Source organism: Scomber scombrus, chromosome 16 (assembly GCF_963691925.1).
Source record: "Scomber scombrus chromosome 16, fScoSco1.1, whole genome shotgun sequence".
Lineage (NCBI taxonomy): Eukaryota > Metazoa > Chordata > Actinopteri > Scombriformes > Scombridae > Scomber > Scomber scombrus.
In genome coordinates, this window is record NC_084985.1 from 22,715,202 (window position 1) to 22,727,973 (window position 12,772).

The window sequence follows — 12,772 nt, forward strand, 5'->3', positions numbered from 1 at the left end:
TTTAAAAATTCCTCCTACATCCTCGCACAAACACACACACAGACACACAAAAAAATGAATATGATATGAAAGACGAAGAACCATCATGCATTGTTTGAGTGACTGTTTCAATAGCAACAGAGAGGGTGAGGAAGAAGCAGTCGCGGCAGGGGGTTGTGGGGGGGGGGTGGAGGGTGTGTTGGGTTCAGAACTGGGAGGCCGAGCTGGGGTCGCACTGCAGTAGCCGAACGATGGAGGGGTCGCTTTTGGCACCTTTGATAAACTCCTCCAGGGATAATTTGCCTGCAGGGTAGACAGAAAGAGAAAAAACAAGAAAAGAAGCTATTACTTCAATGAACAGTACGTAAAGTCTTCTTTCATTGTTACAGTAATGGGATTTTTTTTTCAGTGATGAGTAGTTTAAAGGATTACAATTGGAAATGTAGTAATTATTATGACTTTATAATTTTAGTAACACTTTGTTACTTCAACATTTTACATGTCTGCATGTTTGCTGGTGTGGATGTCCGCTAGTCTCTACCAAAGAGGAGAAATTTGGTAGACATTTTTCTGAGCTAGTTGAATAGCGTAACTCACTGGTAAGCCTACTTTAAGAATCACCTGGTTTTGTTAGATGGTGTGAACCCTGAATCTTCACTATGAGTGAAGGAATTCTTAAGTGTTGCTACATTTAGCTACTTAAGCTAGCTGTTGGTCAGTAAATATACAATACAAATACAATTCAAAATAAAGGGTGACTGCTTTACTGAACATCTTAATACAGTAATGAAATGACTTTCATACATGTAACAAATAATATATATACTTTTTTTAAGTAACATGCCTAACTCAATTATGGTATTAGTTACTGAATATGAAAGAAAGCTAATCAGATAGACATTTATATATTTATATAAAATGAATGGGCAACATTTGCGTGTTAGGATCCACTCTGGATATTGTGTGTTTTAAGACATATAAAATTGCTGTGCTTTGGATAGCAATTACTGTCTTGTTACTGTATTTTTCCTCAAAAAAATTAAATTACCTCATTAGAAATTCTTCTTAAAATGTCCTCCTTCACCATATGCTGGTTACAAAAGTCTCCTACTTCACTGTAAAGTCACTCAGTGTGTGTGCAACGGAAGCTTGTAATGTGTGTGTGTGTGTGTGTGTGTGTGTGTGTGTGTGTGTGTGTGATGAGTCCACTGTTTGACCTGACACAGGAATAAACAACATAACAACACTAACATATTCTTTCCAATACAACATGAACACATTTCAAAGATTATCTTCTATAAACTGTCATATTCATCGTGCATTCTTCATCATTCCAGCCCCTCTTCCTCTCCACAACATATTGATCACTCCATCTTGCCATTTCCTCCCCTCACCATCATTATTGAGGTCCATTTGTCTGAAGATCTTATCTGTCCTCTTCTCCGGCGTGGATTCATCCTCTGGCATCTTCATCACAGATGACACCATCTTGTAGATGGCCTGAGACACAGAGTGTGAGAAAAGAGAAACAAGGAGAGAGACAGGGTGGGAGGGTGGGGGTAGGGGTGGGGAGGAAAGAAAGACAAGTGAATTCAAGCCAGCAGGGACCCATTAAGTAGACTCTGCTGGAGAGAGCTAAAACACAACTGAACTGAAAAATAAAGTCAGTGTAGCTTTCAACATGCTGATAAACAGGCTTTCTAAAGTCCACATGATTCACTCACATTTGTTACTCCCCGATGCTAAGAGCTGCTCCCTGGGCAGCTGTCCCGCAAATACCCACGCAGGGTCTGTTGTAGCAGGCCAAACTGCCATACTGTACCACAGTGACAGAGCTTGCATGTGCCAGCAGGGTAGGAGGGGGGGCTTACGAGCAGAGCTTACTGTATTGATCTGATACATCTTTATCTGTTGACGGATACGACCAGCTGTTGTCCCCCTGACAGCATTAAACTAACCCCTGAGCACGGAAAAGCTCGGAGTATCAAGCAGCCTCAGGCACAGATCTACAATTAGGTGCCCATTAAATCTCCTCCATTGGGAAAATAGTGTGTTAAACAGCGTAGATCAGTGTCACTGCAGCACCCTCAGATGGGAAATATGAATAAGCCCTCTGTGTTTTCTGGTACATCAGAGAGGCTTTAAAATGTTATCTCTCCGACTATAAACTGAAGTGTACATATTTTCCTCCATAAAAGGGTGATGACCAGATGTATAGGGAAAAATTCCGCCTCCCACATTATCTGGACTTTAGATCCAGCTTATAACTTCCTATAACACCATAAATTGTGTTGTGTGCAGATTAAACAAACTGAGATACAACATGCTCATTTTTGAAAATTCAAGAGAGCCAGGATAGGTGTTTCCCTATGCAACCACTCTAATTACTTTCTCGGTCCAGGTCCTGGATACAACGTCGAAACCCCCCCCCCCCAAAAAAAACAAAACAAAAAAAAAAAACACTTTCAACTGTAAAGAAATGTCATGGCTAAAAACATACTATGCTCCTTTTCCCATGATTGTATGCAGGAAGACCTGTAAATTGTAATTCAACAATGTGTCCACAATGTCACCTGGCACTGTTCCTGTTGGCTCGGTTCCAATATCTTCTCTTCTAACTTCCAGAAAGAAAGTGAAAAAGCATATTTCCTAAAGGGTTGAATTATTTTGTTAAATATTTAGGAAACTTCCGCCATGAAGACAATGATATACTGTTGAAAGCTGTAAAAATTAGTATGCTAAGTGGGCCTACAGTATAAGGAGTACTGCACCAATTGCACTGTCCGAATCATGACGCACAGTTAAAAAAATTTCTAAAAAAATCTTCTCCCTTTTTCTGGTGCCTACATTACCCACAAGGCAACATAACCGCCAACAGTTCCACAGGATATTCAGGTTTGTTATGCAAGTACCAGCTAATGTAGCCTTAAGCAGATACGAGGAGGTACAGAGGTCTGCTAACTTTACTTCTGTCTAACTCCACTGTCCCCAATTTCTTCCTTTTTTTCATGTTCAAACTTGTAGTTTGACTTAACTTGCAGCTGATGCTGACTCAAGCGACATCACTAGAGGCAATTTACCAGACTCCGTGCGACTCCCTTTGGATCCACAAAAGGCTTTATACTACTTTTTTCATATTTGCAGAAGTACTCCCAAAGACCTGTAAACAGACTTTGATGTGTAAAAATCGTGTGAAGTATAAAAGATATTTTTGTCAAAGAACACATCTAATTTGAATATCTAACAGCAGGATATCTTATTGTTCCAGTGCAACCTCGTCTTACACCTTTGTTTTAGGCAAAAATAATCTCTTTCAATATTGCTTTTTACAAAACATGGTAACATATGAATTTACAGATCATTTTAATTATGTCATAGATTTCTCTCTCAGGTTAATGTTCTATATCTACTAATCAAGTTGTGGAGAGTGAAGATGGTATGTGTGATAATTTGGTTTTAAAAAAATCTGCCTTTCTCTATCACGACAATCTCTCTCTCTCTCTCTCTCTCAGTGTACAATGACACAATGGGCCCCTCCTCTCATCCAGTGGTGCGTAACCTCAATGAGCTTGAGGATAATCCCAGTATTCTGCACACTCAGGGATAAACTCTGGTTAAATTTAACTCGCTAATCCATGAGAACCCAGAAGCGCACACAACACAGACAGACACATTGAACATACTGCCAGATCACCAGCCCAATATTTAGCCATGTGAGCATCTATATTTTCTACTCTTCAAAAGTGAAAGGATTACAAGCAGCACTAATGTAGTACTGTACTTAACAGTCTCCATACCAACTGTTGCCAATATTAAGTATGTCTATTAAAGCCTGTATACACTAGTTCTCAAGGCTCTCTGTATGCAGTTAATCAAATGTATCAAGTGACATCATTGAAGTGAGCAATTATATGCACTCTCTCTGTCTATGCAGAAGTCTATATAATTGTAAAATGTACAGTTGTTGGTTGCTGGGAAATTTGAAGATGTAATAACAAAGAGATTTGTGACATTACTTTGGGGTTCTCTGTCATCACACACGAGTCATGATCAGTCCCCATATGACTAATCTTTTGGGTTGCTCAACAACAGAAGGTATGCATTACAGACTGGAGTTTGAAAGATGTGAGTAATTACCAGGAAAACAGAGTCTGACAAAAAGACTGACTGTTCCCGGCACCACCATGAGGTTAACATTTTTGTTTTTTGGTGAAATGTTTCAACATCTACTGATGGATTGGTACAAAATTTTGCACAGACACTCATTGTCCCAGGCAATAAATCCTGATTATTTTGGTGATCCCCTGACTTTTCTTGTGGGACCACAATGAGGATAACATTTGTGGTTTTAAATTAGAAATCTTGACAACTAACAAATGGATGGCTATGGAATTTGGAACAGGCATTCATGGCCCCCTCAGGATGGAGTGTAGTAACTGTGGTGATCCATTAATATTTCATCTGGCACCAACTTTCCTAAATGTTTCCATTAAGGAAAGTTTCCATTGCTGTTCCAATGTGAGAAAGTTGGTATGGAGTAATTTACAGCACTAAATTACCCAAACAAACTTCAGTACCCAGTGTCCCTTGCTCACCTGTACAATCTCCAGCATCTCGTCGCGGCTGATGTACCCGTTTCCATCCAGGTCATACATGCTGAAGGCCCATTTCAGCTTCTGCTCCAGCTTGCCCCGCGATGTAACGCTCAAGGCGATAATGAACTCCCGGAAGTCTATCGTCCCGTCGCCGTTGGTGTCAAAAGTTCGGAAGACGTGCTCAGCGAACTTGGAGGCGTCACCGTAGGGGAAGAAATTGGCATAGATCTTCTTGAACTCCTCCACATTCAGGGTTCCACTGGGGCAATCCTTCAAGAAACCCTAAAGAAGAGAAAAAAGATGACATGAGATAAGACAGGAGTGGGAACAAGTACTTCTCACTTTCTCTTTCGGTCTCCAGGACAATATGATACATATCTATGATACATTTTTAAATTCGTAGACATTCTTTTATAATTTACCCAAATCAAAGCTTTCTTAAAGTACTTCAGAACAACCAGGAATCAGATGCCTGTAATTAAAGTAGATGTTTAAATTATGTAACACTTTATTCTGGACAGAATGATGATGTACTTATTGGCTGGACTGGCCACATACCAGCCCTGTAACCCTGACTGTTTGTCACTGACTGACTGACTGATGAAGTTACACCACTGGTCGGCCAGCCCAGTGTTGGAGTATCCCCATTGGCTGTTACGCTTTAAAAATGAATGGGTGCAAAGGGTTTCAATTACATCCTAAGGGGGTGATACAAAGAGACGCAAAGGATCCATTTGACCAATTTGCATGGCGGCTAACAGCTAGTTAGCATAACTAGCATAATTAGTATATCTGTGCTGTGTATAGCCTATAGACTGTATAAAAATAAAGTATAGCCACAGTGTTTCAGGTTTAACAGCACCGTGCTGGTCAGGTGACTGGTGTTTTTTTAAAGCAGATATAAAGTCACACAGCTGACAGTTAGCCTAGCATGCTCATCCTACGTAACCATATGGTCTCATCCATATGTTTTTCACAACTGTGTTTATACCCTTTTTTTTATAACTCAAACCTTGTTTAGCCATGGCAGTGATATGCTACATCACTACACTTTAAAAACAAATATTACTGGAATCAATACAGACAATTTATTATTTTATTTATTCATTTAATTTACAGAACATTGAATCATGAATTTACATGACTGACGCTACCACTGAATATCCCTGTAAAAAATGCATTATGCACATTAACAATACTTTCCAGCCATTTACTAGGTTTTGACCTAGTCTGGTGGAAAAGAAGCTTTGTCTTGGATGGTTGAAAGCAGTTCTATCTACTTGCCAGGGAGTCACATTTGATAAAGCAGCATTGTGTTTGAGGAGAAAAGGGAGGTAAAAGTCATGTCAGTCTTGGTCTTTGTTCGGCAGAAATAAAGCTCTTTTTTACAAAGGCCTTTAAAATAGAACCAGCGAGGTGACAAAGTCATTGTTCTGAGTTGAAGGCTGGAATTACTTTTTGATCACCATATCAAATATTCTCGTAAGTGAAGGTGGAGAGTGAGCATGGCCCTGCCCCTAATAAAATTTCATCGCCAGTGTCTGACATTTGCTGTGAGAGAGCGTCACAACTTTTAGTAAGGCTTGCCGACTCAAAGAAACAGATTTATCGGTGATAAATCCACCAAAAAAGACAAGCTGGAGAAATTCACAGAGGTCGCATTCAGTACAATATAATATGCAGTTTTTTATGACAGCATCCAGGAGCTGTTAATCTGCTGAGAGTGAACACCATCATGACCACTGTCGGTGTGAGGGGACCCGGGGGTCATGGAGGCTTAAGTCACAGGTCAGGGAGGTGGCAGTTTAACATGAATAGCTCATATTCAGGACAGCTCACACAGCTGTTCCATAGGTCTAATCCACACATAAAGTCATATAGCCATTACACAAACACATTCATGCACACAAGATGAGATAATTCCTACGGTAAGGTCACTGCGGCACTTCATCATGCCCAGATCTAATCTGGTCTCCCCAGTGGATTAACAGACTGATGGCGGATGGTGCTTGGCCTTGGAAGAAGACAAATAGTCAGATTGCAGGCTGCTGTCAGTGTTACTCATTACTGTTTAAACATGACTGCAGTAGAGGGAGGTTTTCTGGAGGAGATTCAGTTTTGTATAGCAGCTCCAAAATGTAACTTCAGTTGTTCTAATTCTATTGTACGTGTACTAAGTGTTATTTATCCTTGTTTGACAGTGACTGAAGTGTTGAACTACCTCTGATAGGTGTAACAACAGTAGCATTCTGTACTGGTGACTTTTAACACACCTTGACATTATCCTCAAAACGTCAGTTTGCTGTCCTGTGAATGATCAGTGGAGCACAGTAGAACAGATTTTAGTATTGCGATTTTTCCTTCTGATATTTCTTAAATTAACCCGAGCAGTGTAGGAATATAATGACAGTTCAATTAAACATTTTAGAGGAAAGGTGTAATTAGAGTTTTGAAATAACTCAAATTTAATAAGAGACTTTCAGAAGATGAAGAAGAAATGCACCATTTAATTTCAGTTTGTTCAGGGGTGTAATAAGTATTCAGATCCTAGATCTTGTGATTTAACTAAAAGTAGTAATTAGAGCCTGACCAATACTGGAATTTTGGGGCCGATTCCAGTACTGATATTAGGAAATGAAAAAATTATGATATCGATAATATTACTTGTACAGAATATATAGATAAACAAATATTTTTTTGTAAGGATCCCTCAAATGTTATGAAGGTATGATATTTTACAGTTTAACAACAAACGTTATTATATAAAATGACATTGCTGCACTAAAACAGTTTACTCTCTGGGGATTTAATCATTAGAATTAGCTATGAATTTATAAAAAACATGCGGAACAAACCAAAAAAAGAAACATATACGAGTGATATACTGACTGACTGATATATCAGTTGGGCTGTAAGCATGTAAAAGTATTCTGTCACAATTAAAAGTCCTGTGTTTCGAATTGTATTTGAATCTATTTTGGTCACTTGAGGGTTGCAGAAACAAGCAGTAAACAGTTTATCTTACTAACATGTAAGCAACATTTTTATGTTGAAGCTGGTCAATTTTAACAACTTTACTTCTTGTTATTAATAAATGTATTTGCAAAGTTACTGAAATAAATATAGCTGTCGAATAAATGTAATGAAGTAAGTAGTACAATATTTCTATCTGAAGTATCGGGGTATAATAAGGTAGTATAAAAGGGGATAGACTCAAGTAAAGTATACTGTACTGCTTGATTCTTTTCCATCTCTGAATTTGTAGTACAAGTGGTTTGTACTATAATTTCAAACAAAGTGTGGATGTAAACTCTGTTTGCAGTGTGTCTATCTACCTTGTACCACTCCTGCAGCTCGTGGTCGGAAAACTCTGTGTTCTCCCGAAGGTCCTGCAGCATCTCTGGCCGCAGCTTGCTGTTCTGTTTCCCCATGGTAACGGGACAGGGCTCTGGGTTTCCTTGACAACAACAGTGACTATAGCACTAGCCAGGCCCCTTTTCACACCTGTCAATCAGAGACAAAGAAACAGGTCAGCCGCAATTAAAAAGAACACGTTTCTTACATCTTTTCTTAAATCAAATTCAAGCATTATAAACAAAAAAAGTATGTCTAGTGAGAACATTCAAGCTGTTTTCCAAGCACTTTACAAACCTTGAAAATTACCACATTAAAATTCAAGCCTTTTCAAGGATTTCCAGCACTCTTATGAACCCTGAGAGAAGAGGACAAAGTCTGCATACAACACAAATAAAACAAGTGGAGTGTAGAAATCATAAAGTAAGACTAGCACAGCTGACTGTCAGCCACAGTTGGAAGTACAAGGAAAAGCACTTTCAAACCAAGATGGTTAACTATAGGGTACCACTACCAGGCAGCTGCAATAGACAACAATTCAGTTTGTGCAAATCTAATCACAAAGCAAGCAACGGATAAGTAACATAAAGCAGTTTCCTGTAAGACATTGACAAATTGAGCAGGATTTTGACCAGCTGCACTGTCTTTCTGCATTTTTTTCTTCAATAAAATAAAAGCGAGCCTTGCCACAGTATTGTATCCCAATCCCCTTCACACGGGATGTTATGCAACACAGCAGGTCTTTAAACTGCTGCATCACATTCGCTAAACATTAAATAATCCCGAACGCACCCCTGTGACGTCTAGCCCACTGATCACATTTATGGGTTTATCTGGCCAGCTGTGTGTTTGTGTGTCAAATCAGCTGTTTGGTTTGTGTGTGTCTGTGTGTGTTCAGATCTCCTAATCTTCATCTCAGCTCAACTTTCATTCAGTAACAAAACACAGTTTCAGTGATGCAACCATGTAGTGCACTCATCACTATGAAACAGAGTCCCTTAAGTTTTAACTTTAAAATCATATTCATTTACCTGCTATTAATGATGTAAATAGGGTGTTTCTGATGGGATTTTAAGGTTATATCTAATGAATGAATTAATGGATTATAATATACTCTCTATTTTAATTTTCGGACATAGTGTCCTTTAAATTGACAAAAATCATAAAAACATTTACTGATTTGTACTTAAAAAAGGTTAACATTTTTAATCAATGTAAAAATCAAAGATGTTTTTTTGTTTTGTTTTAGGGACAATTAAAAAAAAAAAAAATCTTAGTAAGTACAAGTCCATTGATTATTACCATGTTTGATTACCCATAGAAGTGCACCTGAATTGAGAAATTAAGGTCCTCTAAAGGTACAAATTGTGCTTGTAATGTTATCATGTAATTATGTACATTTTAAGGGGGTTTTCAGGGTTATAATCAATGGAATGTAATATATTGACTCAACTTTTAACTTTGTATGAGAAAGAATGTATCTCTTTTTTTTCCAAAATTACATACTCACTTTAATCTGTAGATGTATTATTTTGTAATTTTACCCGTTATTTAATATATTATAATATCCCAGTACTGTTTTTAATACAATTCCCTTAAAATATCATAATTTCCACCTCAAAAAAACTTTGTTTAATGATTAAGGTGTTTGGTGTGTTTTCAAGTGTACATTCAGGATAAATTAATGCTATTCATAGTGCATGCAGAGAAACGTGGTGAAATCATTTATTCATTAATATAACACTGTTACCACTGATACGACACTGTTACCACTGATACGACACTGTTAATATTCTGTGTATAAAATAATACAACAAACTTGTGCTTGTTAGTTTTTCTACCATTTACCAGTCTGCTAATTAGCTCGTGTTCAACTATCAAAGTGGTTGCTTGTTTATGTGTGTGTGTAAGCAGTGATATAAATTACAGTATCACCAGGGCTTGAACACATCCGATGCGACTTGGCCGACCTCCCCGACCTCCAGCCTCTCCTCAGTCACGCTGGGTAATTACACCAACAACTTTGTGTGTGTGTGTGTGTGTGTGTGTGTGTCTGAGAAAGAAACACAGGCCTGTTTGTGTTCGTACAGATTTGAGAAAATCATACAGTATGTGTAATGCATATGAGACTGACGGTGTGGGTGTTGCAGGTCTTTATCTCTGCCTGGCAAAACAAAACCCACACGCCCGATTGTCTCTTTACTCTAATACAATTAGACTCATATTAAGTCCTTCATCCTGAAGGCATTAGAGCGAATGCTTGTACACTGACAGCAATGTTTGCAGCCAATTCCCAGGCTACTGAAGGGAGGACTGTAGCCATCAATTATAATTTCCTCCTCTCTGTTTGGAGACTAGTTAATGATGCACACTATGACCTGGCATTAAAAAAAACGTACAATTTGCTAGGTATGATTTGCTGAACTGCAGTGTTGTTAAAATGCTCAACTGTTCACATCTTTCCATAAAAACACACCAAAAGAACATTTCAGTGCCTTTCTTTATATTTCTGTCCTATTAAATTGACATCACACATTTCATTTCATCTGTTCCTTATCTGATTTGTTTCCTTTGTTCTCTGGTGTCTACATGTGAAATGGGGACATATTAGCCGTATGAGGTTTAAGTGTTTACATTCTGTCCCTTTTTGCTGTACCATGCAGCACAGGTCAGTAAGTCCTTAGTCCAATACACAATCTAAAGACAAAAGCAGGCACAGATTAATTTCTCCTCAAGGAGTAACTGACTTGCTGCAGCACTGGAAGCTACGTGTGGGTCTCACCATAAACCTGTAATTTGTGTTTTTGTCAAGCGGACAGAGAACAGACTAGTGCACCGCTGTGCCTCAGATGAGCGTCTGGAAAAAACACACCTGTCATACACGCACTGACCCACACACTTTTTAGTACCTGCAGAAATTAATAATAGCCGCCCACGCTGTCCAACTGTCACCAACAGAACACAAACCACAAAACAAACAGTCTGTGCCTCTGTGTGTGTGTGTGTGGGTTGGCAGTGTGTTAGGTTAGGGGGGTGGGAGTGGGTGTGTGTGGGGTTGTATCAGGAGCAAAGCATGGAAGAGAGGAATTCAATTTAATTGGAGAGATGAAGATTCTTTACACCCTTGTTATAGCAAGCAATGCTTCATGATGACACACGGAGCAAACCTTCATCCTAATTGGCTTGTAGCAAAAGTGAATAAAGTAAGTGAATAAAAATATAAGTGTTAAGTATTTTATACATATCATTTGAGTTTGTTAAATGTGTAAATCAAAGTGACCTAAAAGCATGGTGCATTACTGGATAACTCAATTTATACGCTTTGCAGTAATATGATACATTTATTGAAACTATGGCCAACACCATCATAGCAGACCTTACTGTTCCAACTTAATTCTGTTGATTCTCTATGAGACAGAGTACATACAGTGCCAGTAATACTTGCCAACTCTCAACAATTAACCATTGTCTTCAATTTATACCCAGGCTCAACTGTCATTTTCTCCGCAGTGCCCATTTGATAGATCCAATGCCCAAAACACTTAATATATGTTTTCCATAATGCAACTTTATAGTGTCTTTTCAGTAGACCCTTCCTGCCTTTTAAAATGACACATCTTAATGGCATCATCTGAGTTATCTTTTGTGATTTAGAAAGAAGAAATTATGCAATTGTTTTCGCAGGTTGAGTAGTACTTTCATAACCAGTTAACTGACATTTAAGAATAAAATCAGTGGAGTGCCCTTTCAATAGACTGCATGGCTGTTTGAAGGACATTTAAAATGTCATTTAACATATGGCAAATAACAAGGCATTTACTGGAAGAGTCTGATCTGCTGTTCTTTCAGCCAGGCAATATGGTAATTGGCCAGTAACTGACATAAATTGATGTCTAAAGTATTCTTTTCTTTTCATATTACCAACAGCAAATTCATTTTATAAATGACAATGCAACACAATTTCTAGAGGATATTTGTTGAGTGTAATGATGCAGTAATGTAGACTATTTCCAAACAAATAGGAAACTTAGACATCATTGTATTGTAACAATGCTAAAACTATTGGCTTTTTTAACTAATTTGAGGCTAATTTGACATGAACATCTAAAGCTAAATTAGCCTGTAGCTACTTAGCCACACACATGATGCGCCCCAATTCCATCTTACATGCTGTGCTAATTATGTTTGTATATTATGTACAGTATACTGTACTGATCTTTATAGTGTACTGTTTTTGTTAGTGTACTATAATAATAGAATATACAGAAAAATATTCAAAATGTGTGCTAACACCAAACTGCGACTTTACAATGTCACTGCAATTAAAGGGTTAAATTAAATCAAAGTTACAGCAAAGAATGTGTTAATAAAGTAATTTTTTGTTTTTTGAAATATTCTTGAGCTCTTTCAACAAGATGCAAATTTTTTTCCTTTGTGAATTGCATTATGCTAGAATAGCATCCACTGACAGCACACTTAAAAATCAAGGGATTTTAGAATGCTGCTATGAGTGTACTCAATTTTTTCACACACTACATACTTCACACATGCTTTGAACTAGTATATATCACAGATCTGGGACACGGCTCCAGTGTTAAGCTAACAAGCAGACACAAAATTGTTCAGAAAAGATCTAGAAAATTCATCCACCCTTTTTCAGTATCATAGAAATGAACCATGCCTGTTAGGTTGAAAGTGCTGTGTTATTAGAGACATCATTTTTTGCTTTTTTATACTATGGGCATCCAACATGGTGACCAGAGGAAGTGTTCGACAGCCCAATGCAGGTTTTAAAAAATCCTTTGGAGACCAAATTACATAAAGTGGCAGAGTGTAAACGGACA

At 38.0% G+C, this 12,772-nt stretch overlaps 1 protein-coding gene across 1 annotated transcript; it reads right to left on the minus strand.

Annotated features, from left to right (window-relative positions):
- Window positions 1-184: 184 nt before the first annotated feature.
- Window positions 185-8,005, minus strand: LOC133996016 (hippocalcin-like protein 1). Its single transcript, XM_062435547.1, has 4 exons — window positions 7,910-8,005; window positions 4,575-4,856; window positions 1,374-1,479; window positions 185-282 (listed from the first exon to the last, which is right to left on the minus strand). The coding sequence occupies exons 1-4, from the start codon at window positions 8,003-8,005 to the stop codon at window positions 185-187; spliced, it is 582 nt and encodes a 193-aa protein (XP_062291531.1).
- Window positions 8,006-12,772: the final 4,767 nt, after the last annotated feature.

Excerpts from the sequence above, each read along its gene's own strand:
- LOC133996016 (XM_062435547.1), bottom strand. The coding sequence starts at position 8,005 with ATGGGGAAACAGAACAGCAAGCTGCGGCCAGAGATGCTGCAGGACCTT. Across the intron at positions 4,857-7,909 it reads AGCTGCAGGAGTGGTACAAG|GGTTTCTTGAAGGATTGCCC; the intron begins GTAGATAGACAC and ends TCTCTTCTTTAG. Across the intron at positions 283-1,373 it reads AATGGACCTCAATAATGATG|GCAAATTATCCCTGGAGGAG; the intron begins GTGAGGGGAGGA and ends TCTACCCTGCAG.